The following is a 26,806-nucleotide window of genomic DNA, read 5'->3' on the forward strand; positions in this document are numbered from 1 at the left end:
TTAGTGTTTTTTTAAGGGAGGCTGGGGAATTTCTCTCCTTCTTTATCTCCGTGCTGCACAAACACATTTTTGTAAATTGCTGTTAATAACTAATAGATAAAAACCGTCCCAGCCATTCAAATTAATACAAAAAACATGAATTCCTTGCACCAGTTAGCATGACGTCATTATATAAACTGACCTCTCAGTGCGACTGCCTGCTCGGCAAACTGCTCCAACAAAGAGTTCCTTGGATTCAATGGAAAATTGAGAAAAAGGCTGTTTTGAATAAAGATGGGATGAAGATTTTTGGCTGACCTTGTGTCGTAATGATGGATCTGTGAATCGGACTGGGTCGACCGATTATTGGCTCTGACATTTGGCATTTTGCAGATTATCTGTGGAAGCGTTTTATTTTTCCAGTTGCTGATGAAATCGTGCCATACTTTACTAGGACTTAAGTACAATTTTGAGGTACTGTACTGTACTTCTTCTGCTACTTCAAACTTCTACTCGCTACATTATAGGAGCAATATTTCTTCACTAAATATATTTGATTTATTGTGTAATAATCGGTATCGCTATCGGCCCTGGGAAGAACATATTAGTTGACCCCCGATTCTTGGAAAGACAGGACATTTGAGGTTGTTTTTAAAGGTTGCTAACCCGCACTATGTTGCAGTGTGAGATACTTGCATCGTGTGTTTGTGTGTGTGATGGAGAGAGGGAGGAGGGGGAGAAAGCACCTGCAACGAAAGAGGAGAGGGAGAGAGAGAGAGGAGGGGGAGGAGGATAGAGAAACAGAAGTAAGTGGGTGAAGGAGTTTAGGGGGGGCGGGGGGAGGTGGAGGGCGGTGGGCAGGTGATATTTAAGCCGATGGCAAACTCTCTCCCCATCCATCTCTGCCTTGGCTCAGTCCCCTGCACCTCTTCAGAGACAAAGGAGGCCCTCCATCAGCACTCAGGTAAGACAGACAGCTTGGAGGGGTTGCTGCTTCGCTGTACTTTCTCCTCTCTGTATTTGATGATGGTTTCCTTATGAGTAATAGCAATTTCAAGGACGGCTGGCGGGGGTTCATCTGAAGAGTTTTGTTTTCCTCGTTTGCTTTCTGTTGACGTTAACATTTGTACATCAAACTAGTGCAGCCGGCAGGGGTTTGTGGCAAAGAAATGATGGTACGCTTTAATGTAGAATAAAGGATGTGCCAAACAACTCCTGCTGTCTTGTGACCGAATTTTAAGCTTCACGCATCACTCAACGTGGACAATCTTCAGTCTTTGAATTCCCAGAGTGCATGTTCATTATGACTCAATATTGTGTTACTGGCAGCATTTTCGTCTCCATGGTTTCCTATTGTTTTGTGTCAGTCAGTGAGACAGATGACCCCTATAGATTTTCCAGTAAGTCAGCCGTGGTGTCCACTCGCCTCCTTCCTTTGTCTCCGCTGCCTACATCCCTGACCTCTCGGCGCACAATGCCCCGCAGGATGACGAGAGGCAATAACCGGTGACTGACATTAGCATCCCTGTCTCCTTTTGTGATGGTTAATAAATGATGCACAGGGAGATTAACCGATTGATTGTGCGCGTCCGTGTTTTGCACGGTCAGGGATTAGCCTCGAAATAATCCCGCAGGCTTTTATTTTTTGTAAAAGTGGATCCCCTAACTTTCGAAGCGACAGAATGTAACTTCTGGAAAGTCTCATCCCCAGATCGTCAAATACAAAGCGTCAGCATTTGAAGATCCAGGGAAGAGACTTAAAAATCAACTATCTTTGTGCAGGAAGTTGCAATTTGTTGCTATAATCTTGATCTTGAATGCAACTGAGCAAGTGTGAGAGTGAGTGAACACCCACACCCGTATGCCTAAGTAAGTTTGCATGCAGGCCCCTCGGGTTACTCGGCCCCTTAGTTTCTGAATGTGAGTTTTGTGTTTCACGTCCGGTTTTGAGTGATAAGGCTGTTACACGATCAGCAGAGAACTTGTTTTACACTGAAAACCCTTTTCACCGGTTGCATGCTTTACCGATCCCGCTCACGAGAGCGGTAGCCCGTGAGCGAAACAGCTCCAATGTTCCTCCTCTGTTATATGCAACACTAACCACCAACTCTGCATCATTGACAGTGACTTATCTCTGTCTGTGTGTGCGCAGTCTCTCCACGAGTCCAGCGCAAGGAGCTCCAAGATGCCGGACACAATGTGTGTAAGATTGTTGTTTCCAAAACAAAACAAAAAAAAGCTATCCTCCATCTTTCCATCCATCCAAACCCTCTGAAATGTAAAACCCAAGCACGGTCACACATACACAGCCAACACACCACTTAAATTAGGGTCAGTAATAGCCTCTGCCCTGCACGCAGAGCGTTATTCGACCCCTCTTGTGTAGAAATGGGAAAACCTCTCCTCTCTGTGTTCCTTCCATACAACTATCACTATCTCTTGGAGGCGGCTTCGCCCTTCGACTGCCATGTGGCCGCACATGCAGTCGGGGCTGGAGCGGGCATTTCGTGGCGGAGTCTGACCTTTTGACCCGATGCCTTTTGCAGCATGTCCAAGGAGCCCAGTTCCAACCTGGAGAGTGCCATGCAGATGCTCATAAAGACCTTCCACAAGTACTCGGGGAAGGAGGGCGACAAGTACACGCTGAGCAGGGGCGAGCTGAAGGAGCTGCTACTAGAGGAGCTGGGGACTTACTTAGGGGTAAGTGAAGGGGGGCGAATAGGTGGTTGTGTGCGCTGACACACTAACGCCGTTTGCAAATATGTGAAGGTATGCGCTCACATACTCAGACGCAAGTTGAGACGAGCTTGTGCGGTGATGTATGCCCACACACACACAGACGCACACAACAGAGCACACATTCTTATCTCTCCCTCTCTTCTCTCTTCCTCCGCCTGTCGCTGTCAGAGCTCCAAAGATAATGAAGCGGTCGAGAAGGTGATGAACGACTTGGACGCCAACAACGACGGGGAGGTGGACTTCACCGAGTTCATCATCCTGATGGGCGCCCTCACCGTCGCCTGCAACGACTTCTTCCTGGAAGTAAAACCAGACGAGAAGCCAAAAGAAGGAGGCGACACATCGAAGAAGGATTGAAGCGGTGCAAGAGGGAGCGAAGAGGGAGGAAGGGAGGGAGGAGGTTGAAAAGAGAGAGGGGGGAGAGAGGAGGAAGAGGGGGAGCAGAGCTGTAAATCAGGGGAGATGCTCTTATGCAATCCGTAAAACACTACAACTACACATGAGGGGCAGATAGTTTGTGGGCTCACAGCGCACGGGGCAGTGTTTTCTCTCATATCACAGCAGATCCGGAGCTAGTTATTCCCAAAGCCACTTCACACAGACAGACCAGGGTTCATTCTTCTTCTCTCAGCTTAAATACAGCAGGTTGGACAGTTCGGAGGGAGACGCTGGAAGGACAGGAAGTTAGAATTTCGAGCATTTCTTGCACATGAATAATTTGTGAACGTGTATGAAGTTACAGATTATTATATCATTGTATGTACTCAGTGTTCAACAGTATGTTTATCCCCTTTCTTGCGCCTATTTTGTAATCCTTTTTGGTAATAACCAATGCATTCTTCAAAATATTAAACGTGGCATTTAACCAACTACCCACCGTGTTTGGTTTCACGTGCTTGCCCTTAAATACTCATCGACATGTCTGGCATGAGTCGCCGCACCTGGAAATCGAGTTGAGCGGCGCAGAGAGAAACAGTGTCAGCAAACTGAGTGTGTAAGCGTCCATCTCTTTGTGTGTGTCTGTTTGTCTGTCCGTGTGTGTGTGTGTGTGTGTGTGTGTGTGTTGGGGATTCCCACAGAGTAAACTGCTCCAGCTCACACATCCTGCCAACAATATCCTGCAAGTCTTGTTCCACTGGATATAAGCTGACCCAGATGTTTGACTTGGATCTGTATGGAAAACTCAAAAGAGGGAGAAGAAGAAGAAGAGGAAGAAGAAAAGAAGAAGAAGAGAGGGAGAGAGGGTGTGATAAAGTGTGTGTGTGTGTGCGTACGTGCATGTGTTTGTGAATGAAGGAAGGACGGCGAAGGCGAAGGCGAAGAGTGAATCCAATTTATGGAGTAAATTAGCAAAGTATGTAAGTTGGAAAGCAGTGGTATAATCACAGAGGAATGTTGGAGCTGCTGTGACTCTTAGCACACTTTGCTGTCCCTCAGCGTCTTACACAACACACAGACACACACACACACACGGATCAGTAAATCAACACATCTTCTTCCACCTCATTGGCTTTTACAGCTGCTCGCGCTTTTTGAAATATGACGAAGGAACGAATAGCTGAGCAGCTGAATCACAGATCACAGGGGGATCTCGTCACTTCTGGGCGTAATCGTGCCTGATGAGCTTAACCGCCTCCTCCTCCTCTTCTTACCTTCAGTGATACTAAGAAACCGACTCCAGGTTAGTCAGCGGCTCAGGGGCGGGGGTTCACCCTATCTGCTTTCATTCCCACTGTGTTCTCCGAAAGGCGTCGTCTGATTGGCTCGTTTGAAACGCTCGAGCTCAACACGCTCGGCCTGCAGATAGGTAAACAATTCAAAACACAACAGTGTGCGTGACGGTTAACCCCTTCACAGCCCGGAGGGGAACAAACAACCTGTAACGACGGTTGAGGATCGACAGGTCAGCTGTTGGTCGTGTGGGCCTAAAGAGGGTGGACAAAATAATATGAACGCCTCGAAGGAAAGGAGAAGGGAGAGCATTTTGCAACTGGTTTTATCTAAAATGCCGAGGTCATGAAACCACATGTCAAATACAGTGAACACATACACAGTATAACAGACGTATAGTATACCTGCAGTGGTGGAAGAGGTAAGTAAAAGTCCTGTAGTCAAATTAAGTGAAAGTACACAAGTATTTGCGACTAAATGTACTCATTCTATGTAAAAACAGCCCTTGTGATAACTTTGTCGATTAATGGGAGACAAATGAAGAAAAACAAAACAATTTATTTTATTCAAATGAAACTACCAAACAAGATGAGAGGGGAAAATGCCTCTTTGGGGAAGTTGCAGGGTATTTCACTGTGTTTATTCTAAGCCCAGGGCTAAGAGTTCTTCAGTTCTGGGCTACAAGTCGACTCTGAGATAACTTTATCGTTTTACACACACATTATTAACCCGGGGTTAACCTAAGCCCAGGGGTGTGCCATTAACACTGAACCTCTACTGGCCCTGGGTTAAAAGTCGATCTGAAAATGCGACTGATGTTTATGTAGAAGAATGTCGTGTTATTGCTCTGAGCTCGGGGCTAACAGCTCCGTTAGCTCGGGGCTAAGAAGGTTCAAAGAAGGCCCTCAGCCCCGGGCTAAGTGCAGTGTGAGAAGGCCTTATCTGAAATGTGACGAGCAGCAGTGACTACAGACTGCGTGTTGTGAGGGCTCATTAGCTAACGAGATTTTGATCTTGCTACTCAATTGTGTTTTTATGTAATCTACCCAAAAAGTAACTAGTAGCTATGGTTGTCAGATAAAGTGGTATCAAAGAGGTGGAGTCAAAAGTGCATCATTTCAGGGGACATATGAGTTACAAGGCTCTGGCTCTTCTTATTCATGAAGAAGCAGTAACTTATTACATTTACTCAAGTACTGTACTTAAGTAAAGTTTGAAGGTATTGTAGTTTACTTCCCATAGTTACTACTTACTGCACAGCCGAGCTCCTGCATCCACTTCGGAGGAGTCTGTGCTAATGCTAAGTAGCTAAAGTGAAGATTTTGACTTTAAAAGGGTGCAAATAACATATTTTTAGATCAGTTTGGGACTTGGATTACGCTGCCGTACAATATTTCCCCCTGAAATGTGTCAATAAAGTAAGTACACCGCTAGAGTAAATGTGGTTAATGTATTTTTAACCACAGTATACTGTATTGTATTACATATCAAGCTAATCGGCCTGTTATTTAAAAGGGCCCCATCAATGTTTTATCAACAATGTTGTTTAAAAAGTACCCAAAAGTCACTCTTGAGTAAAAGTAAAGAAACTCTTGAACATGAAAGGTACACATATGAATTGTACTTGAGTAAAAGTCATAAAGTATCTGATATTAACTGTACGTAAGTACCAAAATTACAAGTAAAAGTAGATACTGTATTATCAGCCTGGCCGATTATATGATCGTTTGTTTGTCTGTTTTTTGTCTGACATTAGTAGAGTTAGACAAGGATCAAAAGTACTGTTATTTACTTGTATGTATATACTCTTCTGTATACTATGGGTCGACCGATTACTGGATCTGATATTCATAATTTTTCGATTTTTAGATTACAGGTACCTCAAAATCTTACTTAAGTAAACACCAACATTGAGTAAATGTACTTAGCTACATTTCAGCGCTACTTTCCAAACGTACTGCTTATTAAATGCGATGAAACTCCAGTGTGATTCTGGACGTAACAAGATGTTTCCTCAGTGAGTTATGGGCCTGTCACTGAGGTGTTTCAGGTGTAAACCAGGGTGAGACAGACATCCTCCATGAGTTATGCTCTAGAGCAGTTACTTAATTGTCAGTCACATTTCAACCTTTCAGCCACACCGGGGACAAACAATAGCCGGAGGACATCCTTCAAACAGTATCTAAAAGGATGCCTGACCTTACCAGGTGAGCCGATTCGAGCTAAAAGGCCGGAGTCTCAGCTGATGGATCCCACATGGCAGGTGCGGCCTTGTGTGAGGAGAGGAGATGAGCAACACAAAGCCAGGCCATGACACTGGCACCCAGCCTGAAGGATCTGATAAGGATGGCAGGAACACTTCGGTTACCAACAGAGCAGGTCAAGCGACACCCAGATGTCAAGCCACCACGTCCGTCAGACAGATTCGGGCTGCGATCACGTCAGGCTGTCATGCGAGGCTGAGAGAGGGCGGCGATTGCATGAGAGCGGGATGGCACACGCGTGAGAACGAAATGAAATTATTCATTCAAGTATACAGTAGCAGAGGCGGCTCCAGGTCTATATTGTGCGATGATTAATTCCTTTCCAGGTGTATCTCGCTGCCTCTTGGGGAGAATTTGAGAAGGGCTGCTTTCCTCAGGTTCAGTGAAATCCATCTTGATAAAAGACCGGAGGGAGACCTTATGGCTGCAGCTCACTGCCAGAGAGGAGTCAGGAGACATATGAGTTACAAGGTCCTGGCACGCCTAATTCATAAAGAACATGCTTTGATATATCAGCCAGTAACTAATAACATTTACTCAGTGAAGGTACCTCTGAGGGAAATGTTGTACTTTTACTCCGACAGCTGTAGTTACCTGTATTATAATCTTATAGAAGACACCACATTGTTAAGGACTTCCGTATCCTTTGTGTTTTGTGGCCCCTCACAGAAAAGCAGTGAACAGTTAAGCCCCAGTGTCACATTTCAGATGTTTATGACTTGTTAGCAGCTCCAGCAGAGACACACGCCTCCGCTAAACTCCTCACAAGGTTTTCATTTAAGTACGTGTTCACTCTATCCAGTGTTACGCCGATAAAAGCACAGATTATCTCTCATCTTTGCTTTTAATAGTGAAATATAAGTCGTAGAAATGAAAACAAATGTGTTTACCGAAACTTTGTGGGTGTGTTTGTTTATTATTCTTTCCACCACATTAATCATCCCGAGATTTACATCCCAGATTCGAAAGATGTCGGGATGCTTAGTGGAAACAGATTGCAGTGGTTTTACAGCGTGTTCCTCAGCCCGTATAATATCCTTTATAGAGCAGTGAACCACGCCACATCCTCCGAGCCTTTCGAGGATATGATGTTATCACCTGTTACCTATGAACCTGTTTACCTGTGGAAGGTTGCAAACAGGTGTTTTTGGAGCTTTACACAACTTTCTCAGTCTTCTGTTGTTCCTGTCTCAACGTGTTTAAAACATCAATGAAGGCGATGAGAGACTGCATTGTCTTTGTACGGTTTTCAATCGAGTGTATGCGAGAGAGGAAATGATTCATTCTGTTTTATTTGTGTTTCAAACAGCGTCTCTACGCTTTTGGAGTCAGGGTTGTATCTCACGACCCTATTGTACCCTCAAGTTAGGAAGTAATGGCTCAAACTACTGAGCGCTTAAGTAGTTTATAATAATAATAGTTTATAATCCAAGTTTCCAGAAGCGCAGAGATCCCAAACTGATTTTAAAACACGTAATTTACACCCTTGACGAGCTTGCGCGTCCACGTTCGGAGGGGGTGCACGCTAACACTATTAGCTTTGTAGCTACAGTGAAGATTTAAGCTTCAAAAAGTACATAAAAAGCCTTTTCTTATCAGTTCTGGACTTGGATTATGCCGAACGAGCTGCATGGAGCCATTTTATGTTTTATTTAGTTTGTTTTTTTACATTTTAAAACAAGTCCCCATCTGCTTCAGTTGTTTAGAGGATGAGTAGATAATAACTACATTTTTATTTTGGTTTGAACTTATCCTTTAAGTAAAACACTGAATGCAGGACTTTTACATCTAATTGAGTAATCTCAGATTGTTGTATTTGTACTTTCGCTCAGGTAAATGGTCTTAATACTTATTCCACCACTGACAAAAAGGTTTTATTTCTTGTAGCTCAGGCGGGCAAAAGCGTCTGATGAGTCACCGGCATCCAGTCAACTGCATCAAACAGTAATCCGTGAGACGAAGACTGAAAGTTATCCCTGGTTTTAGAGTAATGAAATCTAACCTGCGGGTCACTCGCCTTCATAAATTAAAACACAAACTCTTGGCACCGAAGAGAGGCAAACAGTGATAGTGTCCTGCCCGAGAGCCAAGGAGAAGCAGGTGACAGACAGATATCAGCCTCGGATAACACCGACAGGGTGAGGACGGTAAAGGAGAGGGGCGAGCGATACGTAAGAAAAGGAGGGACGGGTGGAGGGATGGTGTCAATTACTCTTTTTTTCCTTCACATTAAGCGCCCTTGACACGGTGTGTAATGATGCTACTCTTACTCTTTGTCTATTTTAGTGCTGCATTTACCTTCGACCTACACACAGGCAGCTACGTAAGATGTTTGTCCTCAACATGATCCCCATCTAAACTCAATCTCTCCACTAGACCTTTACCCCCTAACCTGTCTTAATAATCCATCCCCTTTTAGCGAAATGGAGAACTTAACTTCCAAACAAATTACAAAAGTGCTGAAACCACAATCAACTCTCGCAGTTAAAAGATTCATTAGGCTCAAAAATAGCCTCATTCAGTCATCTCAGCATCTGTGAAGAGGCCGGTTCCTCTGGCGACGACGAGACAGCTCGATGCTTTGATCACTCCCCCTCCGAGCACACATCACTGACACGAACACACCCTCGCACTTTGCCGTTCGCGTCGTTGATTTACTGGGATCACAGAGGAGCTCACAAAGGATGGGCAGCATTGAGATTCAGGACCTTTTATTCAAAACTGTTCAACAATGTTTGAGCAACAGGCCTCCGCATGTCGGAGAACAACGGTGAAAAATATATAGCAGGTGTGTCTCCTCGTATAACTTCCGTGCACTGCCAAAAACTACAAACAGGTCCCCCTTAAATCTTTGAAGAGACATTTAAATGGCAGAGCTCCTAAAAGAAAAACATTATACAAAATGTAACCTTAGTTATACCATATTTTACCGTCACCTGGTTGGCTAACACAGGGTCAGAGATCAGAGCTGTCCGAGTGATTTCCAGCATTTCTCTAATCTACGAGTGCACCTGTCACGTTGAATGTTTGAGTTACATTTAGAGTACACAAAGAAAGATAAGACTCGAGTGAATATAAAAAGTTACCACTTCTCCATTTGGTGTTCTGCCTCTTAGCACCAGGGGGCATTAGACCCTGAGGGAGAACAGCATGACTTGGTCTGAACGCAGCCCAGCAACCCAAACTGCCAGAATAAATGTTAGCTAATAATGTTAAGACTCAACATTTGTTCGTGTTGCAACTTTTGTTTAAGTTGCATTTTCTATTTCACAATGCTGTGCTCATGCACTAAGCGCAGCGTCGCCACAACATCAAATTTAAAACTGAACATAAAGAAAACATAAAGGAAGGCAAAGTTTTAACATGTGTTTGCAGAAATGTACGTTGCCAATATTTATTCTGGCTGACTGGGCTGCTGAATGAACAATATTAAAAAGAGGGAGGCTACGACAAGACTGACATTTTCTACGACCTATTTTTCTTGTTTGCTCCACATCAAATTGTCACTAATAGCCCATAAAGACTGCTGTCAGACAACAATTTTACAGTGTTTTCTTAGCAGAAATCCCAACAATTTTGCAGATTAATTTTACAGATATTTGCCCAGAACGAGCAGGCTTGTTTCGCTGGAATCTAAACAGGAAATGTCTCAGTTCTCGTCGTGAAAAGCACTATTAACTTTTGTAAATCCATGGTACTTCAAGCGCATTGCATCAGGGTGATTCACTCACTCTTCACAGTGGCAGATAACACAGTGGAAACAACGCCCTCATTCACAGTAAAACAGAGGAAATCCTCAAGGGACAGTGGTTACAGACAACTAACAAGTATAACAACATAAATTATAAATATGCTGCGAGCATAAACCTTAAGAAGCTGATGATTGTTCGTATCTTGATAAGCGATAAGATTTGCTCTGTGCATGGATTTTAACAACCATCAGTGTTACAGTGAAGAAGGCCATTCTTTGTGTGTTGGCATGTTGGTGCAGTGTACCAGCACATCCACCAGAGGGAGAAAGAGAGCCACGAACAAATGAGCCTCACTCTCTATCAAAAGCACTTTCTGCTTCATAATAAATTCCACGTGGCAGCGATACCAAAAATATCATGTGTGGCATCACTGGATAATTAAAACAGTACATCTGTGTAGGAGTCCTGGTCCCAAACCAACTCAAAGTCACATTTAATCATTAAAAGTGCCTCGTCGTCTGCGCCTCGCTTCCCCCCTTGTTCGCATGCAAAACAGCAGCTGAGGTGTTTTGCATCAGCTGCACATCAAAGTAAAATAAAGACAGAAGAAGTGAGACACAGAGTTAGCTGCAAACATGCTCTGATGATCCAAATAGATTCATAAAAAAACAGCATGAGGCAGGGTCATACAGCCAAGTTATGATGTGAGACTGAGCAGTAGAAGTACACATTGATCAGAGGTGAGGTGGTTTTTGGAGACATTTATGTCCATGTTGGTCCAGAGGTGTGCTTGTTTTGTATACCTAAGCTCGGCCCCGGGTGGAGTCAGTGGATGCGAGGCACTGGGTGCAGCAGGGTCATGTGCTCGGCGCCGTTGAAAGGCAGACGCTGGGTGCAGTAGTGGTGCACCACCTCTGGGATGCTGGGAAACACGCAGCTGCTCTGGTCCAGGGTGTAGCCGTTTTCTTTAGTCTGGGCGACGATGATGTGAACGCAGCCTTGGCTCGTCCTGAGTCACACAGACGAGAGGAGAGACGAGAATTAAACCCACAATCCAAAGCTGACACAAGACTGATGAATTCATAGATTCTGGGATGTGTTTCTATGGATCAGAACAAATATAAATACATGATTCAATAAATAAAGTAATGTGTCATTAAATGCACCAAATATAACATGAGAAATAAATGTAGTCATTAATTACTTCATAAAATGAGACATACATTATTGTTTTAATTGCTTCTGTATTTACTGACCTTTCTATTAATTCCTTATTTATGACCTTTGCGTTTAATAATGTATACATTTTTAACCAGTTATTTATTATATATTTATCCCTTTAGCATTTCTTCCTTTTAAATTCCACAAACCTATTTGTTTCTATATTTCCATATATTATTTTTACATTTCTTTCTGCATTTCTGCTTCATTATGCAAAAGAAACTCTTTTTTCCCTGTTCTGCCTGGTGCAGCTCTACTGTGCTGTGACTGGCTTTGAATGAAACCCCCTTAATATGTATACTGAAGCAGAAATGTCTAAAGAAATGTTAAAAAAAATAAAATAAAATAAAAAAACAAAAAGAAAGCAGGAATAAATATGCTTGTGGCGGGGAAATATGGTACGTGAGGGAAAATGCAAAGGTAAAATCATACAGAATAGGTAAATAAAATCTAAAATAATAGATGTGAAATAAAAATTAAATGAGAAATTAAAGTAAATAAATACAGAAATAAATGGTAGATGTGAGAGCTTTCATCTGCTGAGCCTACAACTGGACAGATTTCATTCGAATCATTTCACACACATCAGTAAGTGATCAATAAGTGATATTCTTCCCTCGAGACAGTGCCGTTGCACTTTCAGGCTACACTCACTTGAGGGCGATGGAGTACTTGCTGTTGTCCGACTCGCTGTTCCGGACCAGGAAGCTGGCCTCTCTGCAGGACTGCAGCTGATACTCCGCCTCCTGACGAGTCACACAGCCGTGGTACCAGCTGAGACAGAGGGAGGGATTACACTTCATCTGCTATTGATCAAGGCCAGAACCTCATCTCACATAAAACCTCTTGGAAATGATCGTCACTCTTACGTAACTCTGAAGTATGTTAAAAGTCTGGAGCGAGATTTATTGTAAGAATAAGAAACATATGCAGACACATTTTGACATATAAAACATCTGAATTCCTTTAAAAATATTTTGAGTATTAACTATTAAAGTCTAATATATCTACAGGGAAATCACACTGCGTTAATCTATGCTGATTTTTGCCGAGTTCATCTCCTCACCTCTGTTTTTCCAGCGGCAGGGAGGGGTCGACACAGCGGGCCTCGGTGTCAGGGGTCGGAGGTGAGGATCTCAGGATCTTCTGCGTCCAGCTCTTCTGCCTCAGATGCTGATGCTGCTGCTGCTGCTGCTGCTGCTGCTGCTGCTGCTGGGCTGGCGGATGCTGGGGCTGCCTGGTGAGCGTTGGGTGAAGCGTCTCATCTTTGGCTTGGCGTTCTGGGCTGTCAAACTGTGCTGGGGTAAGAGGAGCGACGAGAGACGATGTGAGTACGTGTGAAGAAACAACTGACTCTGTGGCTGTGTTTGAACTGGCTGCTTGCAGCCTCGAGTAAATAAAATAAGAAGGCGGCAGTTTGATGATTCATGCAAGATGTTACTCAGTATGCTGCTGGTCTATGCAGCGTATGAAATATAAATGTGAGAGCGGGCCTGAGCTGTTTTTGAACAAATGTACCTCATATTGATCTAAGGCAGCGTGGAAGCAGGGCTGGATCTGTGTTACGTAAATGTCACTGGTTACTAGTTCTGCAAATCTGTAAATGTAAATGTAATATTCCCAGAAGTTGTGTAAAGCTTATTCTCAAGTTGTACGTAACAAACGCGTGACGTACCGGACAGAGTTCTGACAATGTGCTCCTTCTTCCACTCCCAGGGCAGCTCGTACTCGGTGGATGGACGAGGATCCAGCTCGGGCCGCGTGACCGCTGCCGTCCTGTCGCCGTCGCCGCCTCCCTCGTACGGGACGTCGTATATCTGTAAGGGCGCCGGCTGACCTTCCTCCACCGTTCCCTCACCCGCCTCCATCAGCACGCACACCTTCAGCAGGTCCTTGGACCCCCGACGTCTGATCTCTGGCAAGTAGAAAACAAGGGGTTTAACATTAAAAGGGATTATAAGAGTATTGTGCTAAAGGTACTACTTCTAATTAGACGCCACTTAAAGAGGGTTTGCAAGTTGTATCTATCTGGCTTCATCAAAGGTTAATATAATAAGATAATGACTTTATGAAGGCCACAGAAAAGGTCCATAGCACATTCAAAACAACAGACAGTGTAGTTTTAAACACTTTATAAGAAGGTGCCTCTTCAGACAGTGGTACCAGCATAACTAACGGTCTATGACGGACCTGTTGGCCCTTTTACAACCTCATTTGATCATTTTGTTAGCAGCCTAATTAGCCCATCCATTAGTTGTGTCTGTTGCTAAGCAAATACTCTTAATTAATTAAAGTGGTTTTAACCAGGGCTGTAAACGCAAAGGAAATCGGCAATAATCAACCTGATGACCTACTTAACTACTTATTTACTTAACCACTCATCTGCTAAGATTAAAAGAGGATTCAAAAGGTGCGTTGTTTATCGCTGTGCTTTTGTACACACACTGTTTCTTTTTCTGTTGTGAAAACTAATAAACAAAGCAGAGAAAGAAAGAAAAAGTGTGTTGTTTTAACAGATTTAAATTCAGAGCTTTGCGGGTCAAACACAGCGAAACGTAAAAGTCCGGCTCTTTTCAAATCTACTGTAAAAACCTAATGCTGTATAAAAAAATCTGCCCTGAGTGCATGAACAGTGATGGCTTTTGTCCTTTTTTTTAATCAATAAATGATAAAATTATAGTCAAATCAACTTAAGTTGTTTGTTACTTAACTGTTAACAAAGCCCTTGTCTTAATGCCTCTCTCTGCTCTGCTAACACAGAGCGACAGCAGCTTAGTTTAGTTTAGTTTTTTAGTTTAACGACACAGAGCCCCTTTAATAAATGGCTTAAAAAGGTATTTAATTGTATGTCAACAGTGAAATAACTGTTAATAACTGAATTTTAAAAAAGGAGCATTTATTGATAACGGTTATTTTAAAGTTTTTGTATCTGGATGGTAATCAGAGAAGATTAACAGACACGTCACTCATCTAAAATATCAAGTTTGACTCTAATAAGTGATGTCGGCTGCTTTCCAGAGTGTGAATAATAATCCTGCCCTTCTCTCATGGCCTTGCTTATTGAGTCACGGTGACATCAGACCCTTGCCGACTTCCTCCGTATGATTTAAGCCTCGTAAATTGACTCAGTCACATCATCACATCCTCTGTAGACCTCTCTGAGGAGGCCTGGAAGCAGCACGGGCACCGACTGAAGCCTAAACTCTACTAGAGAGCGCCGCAATAAAACATTTTCACCTTCGCAGCGGGCTATTGTGTAACCCTTTTTAGTTCGAACAATGGGAGTGATGGAATGAAAGGTCAGGGGAGCATGTGATTGGACGACGGAGCACCCGGCTTCCTAGATGCTGGGAAGTTTTGATAAATGATCAGACAGCTCCATATAGGGGGTTACACGGAGCTGCGTCCGAGAGGAGGTGGTGGTGGTGGTGGGGGGGGCACTGAGGGCCAACTTCCTTTTTGGAGAATAGTACCAGGAAACAGAGACAGGAAAGAGGAAGCAGGAGCAGGAAACTGCACCCATTGTCCGAACGCAGCACAGTTGCCATGGCCACCCCACGGGGCGCAGAGAGCACTGGGGGAGCGAGTTCACGCTCTCAGAGACTGGAAATGGGAATCCTGTCGCTCACACAGAGGCCGATGAAAGTCTTACCCGTGATCATCTGCTGAGCATCGTAAGGCTCCATGTAGCCATCGTTCTCCCCGACCCTCTCCGCCTCCCTCTGCTCTCTGGTCTTCTGAGCGTCGAAGGGATCTGCGTAATCCTCGAGGATGATCACCTGGAGCACAAGATGCAGGCAAATCAATATGTTTTTACGCATAATTCAATACAAGGACTGTTCTTCAGGACATTTGGCAACATTTCAAGAGTTTGTCACTGGTTTCTGACATTTTTAGACCAAATGACAAATAGGTTAAAGGATAAGTTCACCCAAAAATTAAAGTTCAGTCATTTATTCACCCTTACGCCAATGGAAAGTTGGGTGAAGTTTTGTAGTCGGCACATTTCTGGAGCTACACAGCAAAACAGTGTTGCAGCATTCTCCTAAACAACTGAAGTAGATGGGGACTTGTTTTAAAGCGTCAAAAAAATTGAAACTAACTAAAACTGAAAATAAATGAAATGGCTTCAGACTGCTCATCTGGTGTAATCCAAGTCTACGGAAGACCCTAGGTCCCAAATTGATTTGAACAGACGTTTTTTTACACCCTTTTTAAAGCTGAAGTTTTGACTGTGGCTGCACGAGACTGACCACACCTTGAGGATGTAAATAACGTCTTTTCAAATCAATTTGGCTTCTGTAGACCTGGATTACCCCCGACGAGCTGTAAGGAGCCCTTCTACTTCTCTTCTTCTACTGAGTTTTCCTTTAATCCGTTCATAGTTCGGTCTAAGTAATGTCCGAAAAAAGTGAAAAACTCAAATCAAAGAGACTAAAACCCAAAGATATTCACTTCTGGCAAATAAAGCTAGCAATAAAAAGTTGCTAAACTAACTGCAATAAACTACAAGTCAGGCTCCAGCTCGTCAGAAGAATACCTGAGCCCATTGTCTTCACACATTCATATCTCTGTTAACAACCTTGTACTTGTCACGCCTGATTGTCATCTCATCTTATCAGCGCCATATCATTTCTTGTTTAATTTACAAGCCTCTGGCCGAGAGACAACAAGTAGGCAGCACAATGAAGCCGTCTCTCTACAATCGCTTCCAGTTGTGTTCCCTCGCCAGAGAAATGTTGGCATTCGTTGGCGTTTGAACGAAGCAGCAGATGCTTGACAGACTACAACACAGATATATCAGCACAGTATATCACACCTTATCAACAGAGAAACTCAGAGGAAGATATTAAACACACAATATCTTCTGCAAACGCGAGTTTGAGAACAAGAAAAGGGGATTTTCTCCCGTCCTGAAATATAAAACCTCCATTTCATTCTCCCTCTCTTTTATCCGTCACTTTCCTCACCGTCTCTCCGCTATCACTACTTCTCTATCTTTCTCCCCCTTTTTTTTTTTTCAAAGCCGAGCTGGAGGGGGACTTGGGTTAGCGCCCGAGTGTCATATAACACGATGCTTTTTATAACATGATAGCCTTCACCAGGGGGGCCTGAATGTAGTGAAAGAGTGGGACGAGGGGGGAGGAGGGTGAGAGAAGGGGGAACACTGAGCCCTACTGCACACAGGAGAGGAAGGTGAGGCCTCGCGTCTGACCACAGCTTTGTATTCGAGGGGCGAGGAAGGTGGGTGTGAGGGCGAGGGGTGGAGAGGAAGAGACAGAGAGATAGAAAGACAGACTGGGAGGAGTGGACACAATGGGCAGAGTGGAGACAAAGGGGGAGGGAGGGAGAGAGCGGAACAATAATATCAATTTTCAGAGCTCGGACTGGGTCACTGCTGCTCCATTGTCAACAGTATTGATGACACTACGTGTTGTTTCTGCCGGAGCAGAAGGTGTCGCACCGCTGAGGAAGCTGCCGGATTAGATTAGTTCTGTTCAGCTTCACACGTCACAACAGCAAAGATCAATCAGCGAAGGTTCAACTTGTAAAAGCAGCAAAGTCACACCGTGGAAATACTATTTAGTAACACCGATAAAATGTTGGCTGCTGAGATATCGAAAGTAAAAGTACTTGACGATGTGACAGAACGATTACTGTCATTACATTATTATTAGATGAGATTATAAATCCCATTTAGAACTGAGCAAAATGGTCAAATGGTCATACTGGGATTATTCTGACAGATATTGAGATTGCGATTCACGATCATTCGGAATAAGCATGACAGTTTTTATTATTAAATTATAATTACGTTGCTGCGTTCTGAAGATAGAGCTCATTTTAATAACTTTATATACAGATATGTTCATCTAATACATCCTAATTTATTAGTTGATTATATTTTGTATTAGTCCAAACCTCACCAGTAACTTCAGCTGTCCAATAGAGTAAAGTAGTCGGATAAAAAGTACAATATTTCTATCTGAAAGGCAGAAAATGGAAAGTTAAGTCAAGTTAAGTACCTAAAAGTTGTGCTGAAGTACTGTATTTGAGCAAATGTACTTAGTTAAAATTCATTACTGATGTTTGCTGGTGTAACAAGCAGTGATTTAAAATGCTTTTAGACTGAGGTAAAACTAATTACTTTATATAGGCAGAGTAGGTCCTTCAATCATTTATTAGGCTATGTAACATCTTCATCTGACAAGTAAACACTCAAGTACAGTACAAGTACCTAAAAGTTGTGCTGAAGTACAGTACCGGTGTACAACTGGTGTTTGCTGGTGTCATAACATGTGAGCAGTGATTTAACAATGTACCTGACTGAGGTAACGCTCATTTAAAATACAGTTTGATGAGTAATAAATAATCTGAAAAATTGAAGCTGTCAGATAAATGTAAATACATTCATTTTTTTTCTTCTAAAAATGTATTAAAAATGAATGAAGCGTTACATGAAAATACTCAAAATTGTACTTAAGTGCAGTAGGCTACTTGAGTAAAAGTACTCTGTAGCACTGTGATAATGAAACAAATCTGCCTAAATCAGACGATATCAATCATAAAATCAAGTTTAATATCTGTCTTCTGGCCTGAACGCCTCCAACACATATGATCATGACAGTCTGCATCTACTCACAGTCTCAGTCTTGCACTGGGCCGGTTTCTCAGCTTCAGGTACCGGGACCGGACTGGTGACGGTGCTGCAGTTGAAGTTGGGGCTTTTGTCCTGCTTGTCCACCCTGATCAGCCTGCTGATGTAGGAGTTGGCGGATGGGGAGCTCTTCAGAGGCCTGTGCTGCTGCTGCTGCTGCTCATCTAACACCGGCTCTGCCTTGCAGATCTTGCGGCTCTTCCCTGACAGCAGGCTGTCCCAAACTTTCCCATCCTTCGGGGCGCTCACACCGTTTCTACTCACCTCTGTGGCTGAGTTCTTGCGGTTTCTCCCGGAGAGGAGAGACCCGACTCCACCACCACCTCCACCTCCTCCTCCTGTGCTGTCACTGGAGGAGTTCTTGCGATGGCTCGCTTTGGAGCCAGATGTTTTGGTACCAATGCTGGCCACCAGCCCGGGCTTGCTGGCTCTGGGTTGCGAGCCTGACTCGGAGGCTGAGCGGATCCTGTCGGTACCATTCTTCAGATTGATGGGGAACTCCTTGAACCACTTTGCCATCGTGGCTCAGATGGAAACCAGTAAAGCTCTCTGCCTGCCCCGACACCTCTCAGCGCCATACACCAGGGCCCCAGAGACGCACCTTTACAAACCTCTCTAACAAAAGACTTCCGCTGCTTTATTCTGGGGTAGAGCCTGTGTGAGCTGCAGGATCTCCACACCTCACTGTCATAAAAGCTGCCAACAGCCTCCAGTCTCAACCTCCAGCCTTTAAATGTTTTTAAATAAAAACTTAAAGGGGGGAAAGGGAAGGAAAGAAAAAACAAATAGCAGCACTTTATCCCATTTGTGAGTCTCTTACACCTGTTCCTTCTTCTGCTTGTTTGAAAAGTTTATTCCCTTTGGATGAAAAGTTGTCTGCGGAGAGGGAAGATCCGAAAGAAGGCAAAGTTCTTCTTGCTTCTGATTTGTGGTCCCATTCCCAGAGAGGCTTATCTCGTCTTTCACAAGCTTTCACCGTCGCGATGAGGCTCCTGACTGCGCCTGGAGTATAGAGGGGAGGGGGTATGTGAAGTTAAGAGGGGGAGGCAGGACCTGGTGGGCGGTGATTGGAGCTTTTAATTGTAGGAAACAGAGCAGAATAAGCAGTGTTCTGGTTCGGACTGACCTATGGCACCATTATTTGGCTGTTTCTTGGCTGATTTATAGCCTAATTAATGCAGCATCTGTGATATGCAATATAATGTGCAATATAAAATTATAAAGGCGAAACGTGAAAATGGTTAAAGATTAAAAAAAGGCACTTTAAAATGTTTTTATTCCATTAAAAAAAAAAAAAGTATTAATAAGCTCACACATCTGTACACTCCTGCAGCCATTAATGAGAAAGTTTGTCAGGTAATGACTTTAATTGAAGCTGACAGTTGAGTTAATATGTTGATGTTGGGTAATAATTCATTATTAATCATTACGTCACTTGCTAATTCTTCTTAATTGGCTGTCTAATTAATGTCCACCCCTGTTTAATTGCACAGGGTATCGATGGGAAATGGTCCGTTCTGAGCTTCTCCACATATGCCAATGAGAGGTGTGGCCCTGTTTCTCTAAACTGAATAAAATGCTGCGGGCGATGCTAGCACGGATAGTTCGTCATTGGATAGTGTTATAGTTTTAAATATAACGAAACGCGAGGCGTTTTTCGGTCATTATTTTTTTTAAACGCACTTATTATTCATCGAGTATACTTATCGACACCCCCCATTTCTGCGGCGAGATGTAACCTTCCATGGTGCGCGATACCCCTGCCTGTCCCTCTTTGTCCGGTGGCGATAGAAGGCCATGATAATTATGGCAAAATTTGCGTTTTTGAATGAATTATAGTTGAATGGTGGATCAACAAGCATACACCGAGTGACGACTGGTTTGCTGGCAATGACACACCAGAGAGTTTCAATTTAAAGGACAGCAGAGCAAGCAACGGAGAAAGGGTACAGTTTGCTTCCAAGACAGTCTGCAAGATGGCTAGCTATCTTCAGTGGCATGCTAACGTTAGCTAGCAAGCTAATGTTAGCATAGTAAACAACAGTTTTCAAAACATGCTCGATTGTTTTGTCTGGTAAATGCTGTGATGCGTGAAATCAAATGCACATTTTTCACAAATGAATGTAGAGAGATAAAAATCACAGTTTCGGTTAATGTCCCCGGCGTTGCGGTTACTGGGTGAAATCTCAACGCTGCTGCTAGCAAGCCACATTGAGTAACGTGGCTAAGCTAGTTAGCCGAGGTAGTAACTAGCTTGCGTTAGCTAGCTGCTGGTCGAGTTCTTTGCTACACATCTGTGATCATTTAAGAGAAGGGAGGTGGGGTTGCTCTGTAACTTGTTTGTACTGGCAGTCAAAGCCAGGTAGCAAGCGATCGGTTTCACCCAGCTAGCAGGAACTGGCTCGCAAACGAGACGAACTTGCGCTGAATAACATGAACCAGCTCCGCTTTTACCTGACGTTTATTTGGTGACCAAATCCCGGCGTGACAGACACCGAAAGATTTGCAGCTGGAAAGGAGTTTGCAGACCTGGGCCGGCGTTATTACCAACAACCCTAGCTACCGATACGTGTTAGCAATTGCTGTGATGATAACCATTTTAGCGGCATTGACATGACCTGAAGGCAGATTCCACCTACTCGGCTCATAGCCTTCAAGACGTCGTCATTTTTAACTTTTTTTTTCTTGCATATGAACGGTGATATGCCACTTCACCGACAGTCATATTAGCTAATGGCTGCCGAATCGGGGAGACTACTGGCGGGACAAGGAAAACGCAAAGGTAGGAATTAATTTCACCCATCTCCCAATCAGATCGGAATCATCCATTATTGCGCTGCAATGGGCTGCACTGGTGCTGTTAGCAAATCCCTTCTCGCCTCCCCCATATGTAAACTTCACGACTGTCTCCGGTGGTGGCTGTTTCTCACAGAGTGGATCTGTGAACGGGGTTCATGTCTATCTTGCTATCAATGTACCTTCAACTTCGTTTTCCTCGTTCTCATGTCTTCGTCTTTTTCCTGTCCTCCCTCATTGACCTTACCTCTTCTGCCTCTGTTTGCGGCCTCTCTCCCTCTCGCCTGGGTCATTTTGGTCTTGCCTGGGTCATTTTGCGAATCAAGGCTTCATAACCTTGGTGATGATAACGCCTGGATGTTCAGCATCTTGTCCTCATGCCAGTCTATGTCCCATCATTGAATCCATCCCCAACTGTTGGACTTGAAAAAGAGGCCCTAGGTCTAAAAAAAAAGCTGCTCCACTCTGTCACTAAGGGGTATTGGCCAATCCAAATGTGATGCTTACACTTGATTGGTGGTGGACCAATAGCATGAGATGTGCTAGGCCTACTTTTGTTCTTTGCTAACATTATATTTCCCCCTTTCCGCCCCCTTTCCCTCCATATTTTCCATATTTCAGCTTCACAGATGAAGAGCCCGGAGAAGAAGAAGGCAAGGAAGTCTACTACTCAGGTAAAAGTTGTCTCTGGTAATGTGATTACTATTTTGCAAAAGGAACTGAAAAAAATGAGAATTTAAAAAGGGATGCACTGTATATATTTGATCGCTATATTGTCAGCCTGATATAGATGATTTAAATGATCAGTATCTGTGAAAGTCTAGCCGATAACACAGCACCAAGTGCAGCATTTACAAACGGCAACACAGTAGAGGGCTGTTGGCTCCTTAAAGGTCAGTTTGCAAGCCACCAATAAACATGAAGAAGAAGAAGAAGAGCCTGTTGCGCTCACAACATCAACCTGGATACAGCCTCACACTGAAGACTAGAGAGCCAAACACGTCGTCAGTGAACTTTTTCTTTGACAGTTTCAGAGGAAGATGCACACAATTGCAATTTGCAACACACGCTCTGAAAGGGTTCAGAGAGGAGGGGAAAAACACGATGACTCAAAGCATGTGGGGGATTAAATCATCCATTTTTCTTTGCTACATCTCAGACTTTCTTACCCTCAGGTGTGCACAAACTACAGGTTAGGAACTTCCTTTTAAAACACACAATTGTGAAATTATCTTATTGGTATAAGGCTGGAAAACATCCATGCCCTTCCTCAAATTTAGATTATCCAGTGTTGGACAAAGAGCAGTTATAAAAACAAACATTTATTCTGTATTTTCTGTTTTGTTTTAGGCGGCGGGGTTCTCCCACCTGACTGAGTTTGCACCTCCTCCTACCCCCATGGTGGACCACCTGGTCGCCTCCAACCCCTTCGACGATGACTTTGGGCCTCCATCCCGACCCAGTGGGGCAGGTGGACCGGCAGGTGCTCCATTTCTTCCCAGCCCAGGTGCAGGCGGAGGAGGTGGTTATGGAGGAGGAGGAGGCAGAATGGGCGGAGGCATGGGCTTCATGGGAGGCCCTGGAGGACCAGGCGGCGGCCAGCCGGGACGAAGGCCACCATTCGGCCCTCCATCCAACGCTGGACCGCACCACCAGCTAGGCTTTGGAGGAATGCCTGGCTTTGGAGGTGGCGGTGGTGGAGGCAGTGGCGGAGGAGGAGGAGGTGGTGGTGGATTTCCTCCTGGTGGCCCTTCTCAGTTCAACATGCCTCCAAACTTCAGCCCACCCATGCACCCCGGGCCAGGTTTCAATCCCATGCTGTCTCCAGGGGCTATGGGAGGTCCCGGAGGAGGAGGGCCTCACCCTCGGTTTGGCATGCCGCCACAGCAGCAGCATGGACAGGGTGGACACCCATTCAACAGCCCACCGTTACCTGGCGGTGGAGGCCCCAGGGGACCTCCACATGGCCCCCTGCCTCCCATGGGAGGAGGCATGGGTCCTGGGATGAACATGATGGGTGGCCCTGGAGGCAACATGGTGGGAGGCTTGCCAGGTATGCCCCCTCAAGGACAGTTCCCTCCCTCACAGGATGGACCCTACCCTGGCCCCAGTCCGCCAGGACCAGGCAACGAGGATGGAAAGAACTTTGGTGGAGGAGGAGCACCACCTGGGCCTCAGCAGCAGCAACAGCAGCAGCTTAACCTGAATCCCAACGGCCCCCCTCCTAATAATACCACTCCTGGTCCTCCTCCCAACTCTGGCCCACCACAGCCAGGTGGAGGCTTTCCCGGCCACCCTGACGTCCCACAGCCCAATGCCAACACACCTGGTCAGCCTCCCTCAGCGCCGCCTCAGACTAACCCCAACTCTTCTCCTACCGGTCCCCTGAATGGATCAGGCCAGCCCCAGCATCCACCACCCAGTCAGCTACAACCCCCCAGCAATACAAACACCCCCAACTCTAACAACTCTACCCAGCAGCAGCAGCAGCAACAATCCACTCCACCTAACTCTGCCCCTGGCTCCACCCCTTACAACCAGCAGAACAACACTCCTGGCGCTGGTGGTCCCATGCCAAACGCGGCCGCCAATTCAGGTCAGAACAACATGACCAACAACAACGGTGGCAACACTCCCGGCAGCAACCCCAACCCCCCCTCTAACTCCACTTCCACCCCGAACACCCAGTCTCCCCTGCCCCCTGGCCCCGCCGCCCCCTCGACTGGACCTGGTTCTGGCCCCGGGAAGCTCGGCGGCCCCGGGATGGTCTTCCCCTGCGGCCTCTGTATGGCGGAGGTGCATGACGATCAAGATGCCATCCTGTGCGAGGCATCGTGCCAGCGCTGGTTCCACCGTGACTGCACGGGCCTGACAGAGCCAGCGTACGGGCTGCTGACTCGAGAGAGCGCTGCCGTTTGGGCCTGTGACTTCTGCATCAAGACCAAGGACATCCAGGCTGTGTTTGTGCGCCAGGCGTTAGGCCAGCTGGTGGCAGCTAATGAGAGTTGAGGAGTCGATGACAAAGGAGAAGCGCGGAGGAGCGACGCATAAGGACAAATAGAGACGGTCTTTGCTCTGATCTAATTGAATGACCTGTGTGTCATGTCGGCTACTTGCCCAGCTTTCTCTTGACTAGCCCTTTACTTGTTCACAACACAGAGAAACACACTCATTGACATTCATGCTTATATATAGCACTTTGAGTGACTGTAGGAAAATGCTTTTTCCTCCTCCCCCCCCCCTAAAGGAGTCAAATCATAATGAATGTTAAAACGACACAGTCCTTCAGACATCTAGCCTGCCAACCAGCAAAGCACTGACACCAACACACTACCTCACACACTTTGTGACTGACTGGCACGGAGGCTTCCCGCACTAACTGACTGTGATTGACTCACCGCACTCATGCACCACATGAGTATGATAATATTTCAAACACACACACACATCACATAAACCAACATTAGGCGGGGGAAGCAGTGTTGAAATATTCCCCTACTGTGTATAGACAGAACTACTCAGAACATCAACATTATTCTCTGATTGTTCACGGCTTTAAATCAAAAACAAACATGATATATCAAATCTTTAAAATTGAAAGAAAATAATAGAAAGAGTGCCTGGAAAGCTTAAAAGGGACTTGGGTTTCATTTGTTAATTGATGCACAGCTTTATTTGCCATCTTAATGCTTCATTCTAGCACTGCCCTGCCAGAGTTTTAGCCTTTTTTTTACTGCAAGCGAGTGAAAGAAAATGGAAAAACACATCTGTGTATTGCAGTGTAACATCTCAAACATGATGTGAAACAAGAAAACAAAAGGTTTTTTTGGCAATTCCTGCACCTGCACACATGCGTACACACACACTTCGACCCTGTAGTTCTTGTAACAGTCATTTTGTACCCAGTGCTGATGAATCCAAAGGAGACCCGGGCTGAGATTTCATTTGACGCCTCACATAGAGGATTTTACCACCAAAATAGTTGTAAATATTAGGACAAAACATTTGCCTGGAACCATCAGTTGCCAGAGAGTTGACCAATGAACAAAATAACAAGTCGAACTTCTGTGTTTTGGTTGTCTACAGTATGACGTTTTGGTTTTTATACAGTACGTTTCTTTTTATCTCTGCAGTACACATGAATTGTGAAATCAGTGCTTTTGGATGGTGTTGGCATAGCAAGTAGTGACATCATGTCATATCAGATGTGCATAGTCCTTTTTTTAAAAAAAAAACCTACAAAAAACAGGGGAGGGGGGTGCATGTGAACCAATGCAGTAACTGTCTGATCTGTTTATGTTTATACTCTGGCCTCTGCGCTGCAACAGGCCTCGAAGTAGACCAAATAACTTAAGAGCGAAAAATACCCATTTTTCACATTTCTGTCACGGTATAAGGTGTTTATAACTATTCTTCCCTCTCTCTTTCCTTATTTTTCTTTATTCAATGTCCGAGTTGCCTTTCTGTTCTTGCTCTCTCAGCTGTCCCTTTTTGATTTTGTACTGGTATTCGTGCTGTGCTCTTGCTCTGGTCTGGCGCCTCCTGGTGGAACCTGGAGGAACCAGTGAGTCCCACACCTGGTGGGGAAGGGAAAGGTACTGAACTCTGAAGTAAAGACAGATTTTTTTGTACTTGTCCATGTCTGTTTTTATTCACATTTTTAAAGATTTGTTTGCTAATTGTTGTATTAAAATGAGGGTTGGAAACCCCAATGAAAAAGTTAAAAATGTAATTTTATTTGTCATAACGGCCAGAGGTACAGTCACAGTACAGATTATTAACTTTTTTCCAAGGTTATCTTGTTAAACCATCACAAGTGATTTGCTTTAAGGTTTTCTTCTCAGTTTATTGTGAAAAGTTATTTTGTGAAGCTTTAATTAGTGGATTAAACGTTGGATCTATGGTGATTTCTTAATAGTGTCAGTGACCTTGCAGATAAAGATAAGATTTAAAAAAAAAAAAGATAATTTATTTTATGGTAGTGTAAATTAATAATTTCCAAGAAAGTTTCTGGGGGAGAAATATATAATTTAGCATTAGTTAGAGATAAAAACACTTAATATTCTTTATGAACATGTGAAAACAGCCAAACGAACACAAAAAGTAAAATATTCAGGGATAAATTAATTATGCATAATCATTCACTTGTTTTTACATGGAGTTGTTCTTTCAAGAAAATCAGAATCTGCCACTCTACGTCATATTTAAAGGATAAGGTCACTTATTATCTGCTCACCCTCATGCTGATGGAAAGTCAGGTGAAGTTTCGTAGTCCACAAAACATCTCTGGAGCTTCACAGCAAAACAGTGTTGCAGCTTTCTCCTAAACAACTGAAGTAGATGGGGACTTGTTTGAAAACATTTAAAAAAACAACAGATTGATTGAAATTAATTTGAAAAGCCGATATTTGCACATGACGTGTGGTCGAGCTTGTGCATCCACTTCAGACAGGGTGTGCACTTACACCTTTAGCGCATCAGCTACAGTGATGATTTCTGCTTAAAAAGGGTGAAAATAATGACTTTACACTGACATTATCCTTTAAAAGAAGCACAAAACGATAAAATAATTAAAAGCTAAGTCAGTGTAAATGATTTAAGCATAAATAATATGTCTATGAAGTGTTTTTCAGTCAGGTCACTTATAGGCCTGCTAAGATTTATGATTATAAATGATATATTAAGGTAGTTTATTCATTTTATCTTGGCATTGATCAACATTTCTGCGTTTGTATTGGATATGATTGTTACTCAAGACTTCAAACTTTGAGTTTCCTCTTAATGAA

General features: G+C 44.2%; 3 protein-coding genes across 6 annotated transcripts; 2 read left to right on the plus strand and 1 right to left on the minus strand.

The window, feature by feature from the left end:
* The first annotated feature begins 895 nt into the window (after positions 1–895).
* s100s (S100 calcium binding protein S) lies at positions 896–3,093 on the plus strand. 3 transcript variants are annotated; one of them, XM_084379283.1, is made up of 4 exons: positions 896–943; positions 2,132–2,178; positions 2,526–2,679; positions 2,887–3,093. In XM_084379283.1, the coding sequence occupies exons 2-4, from the start codon at positions 2,165–2,167 to the stop codon at positions 3,073–3,075; spliced, it is 357 nt and encodes a 118-aa protein (XP_084235409.1). In that variant the 5' UTR covers positions 896–943; positions 2,132–2,164; the 3' UTR covers positions 3,076–3,093. The 3 variants fall into 3 exon arrangements, with proteins under 3 accessions (XP_084235409.1, XP_084235410.1, XP_084235411.1); XM_084379285.1 differs by having other exon boundaries at positions 933–943; positions 2,132–2,182; XM_084379284.1 differs by lacking the exon at positions 2,132–2,178 and having other exon boundaries at positions 904–943.
* A 6,254-nt stretch (positions 3,094–9,347) lies between these two features.
* On the minus strand, positions 9,348–21,610 carry LOC311272458 (SH2 domain-containing adapter protein E-like). The gene is given in 8 exon segments (XM_084378880.1): positions 9,348–11,354; positions 12,221–12,340; positions 12,633–12,864; positions 13,242–13,481; positions 15,219–15,345; positions 18,210–18,748; positions 18,751–19,226; positions 21,268–21,610. Coding segments are annotated over 7 exon segments (1,494 nt in total). The 5' UTR covers positions 18,803–19,226; positions 21,268–21,610; the 3' UTR covers positions 9,348–11,170.
* Positions 19,862–25,651, plus strand: pygo2 (pygopus homolog 2). 2 transcript variants are annotated; one of them, XM_084378878.1, is made up of 4 exons: positions 19,862–20,170; positions 20,946–21,006; positions 21,642–21,694; positions 22,371–25,651. In XM_084378878.1, the coding sequence occupies exons 2-4, from the start codon at positions 20,958–20,960 to the stop codon at positions 24,027–24,029; spliced, it is 1,761 nt and encodes a 586-aa protein (XP_084235004.1). In that variant the 5' UTR covers positions 19,862–20,170; positions 20,946–20,957; the 3' UTR covers positions 24,030–25,651. The 2 variants fall into 2 exon arrangements, with proteins under 2 accessions (XP_084235004.1, XP_084235005.1); XM_084378879.1 differs by lacking the exon at positions 20,946–21,006.
* The last annotated feature ends 1,155 nt before the right edge of the window (positions 25,652–26,806 follow it).

Source organism: Pagrus pagrus (assembly GCF_965226575.1).
Source record: "Pagrus pagrus genome assembly, chromosome: 17".
NCBI classification, from domain to species: domain Eukaryota; kingdom Metazoa; phylum Chordata; class Actinopteri; order Spariformes; family Sparidae; genus Pagrus; species Pagrus pagrus.

Excerpts from the sequence above, each read along its gene's own strand:
- s100s (XM_084379283.1), top strand. Across the intron at positions 2,680-2,886 it reads AGCTGGGGACTTACTTAGGG|AGCTCCAAAGATAATGAAGC; the intron begins GTAAGTGAAGGG and ends TGTCGCTGTCAG.
- pygo2 (XM_084378878.1), top strand. The coding sequence starts at position 20,958 with ATGGCTGCCGAATCGGGGAGACTACTGGCGGGACAAGGAAAACGCAAA. Across the intron at positions 21,007-21,641 it reads GGGACAAGGAAAACGCAAAG|CTTCACAGATGAAGAGCCCG; the intron begins GTAGGAATTAAT and ends TCCATATTTCAG. Across the intron at positions 21,695-22,370 it reads CAAGGAAGTCTACTACTCAG|GCGGCGGGGTTCTCCCACCT; the intron begins GTAAAAGTTGTC and ends GTTTTGTTTTAG.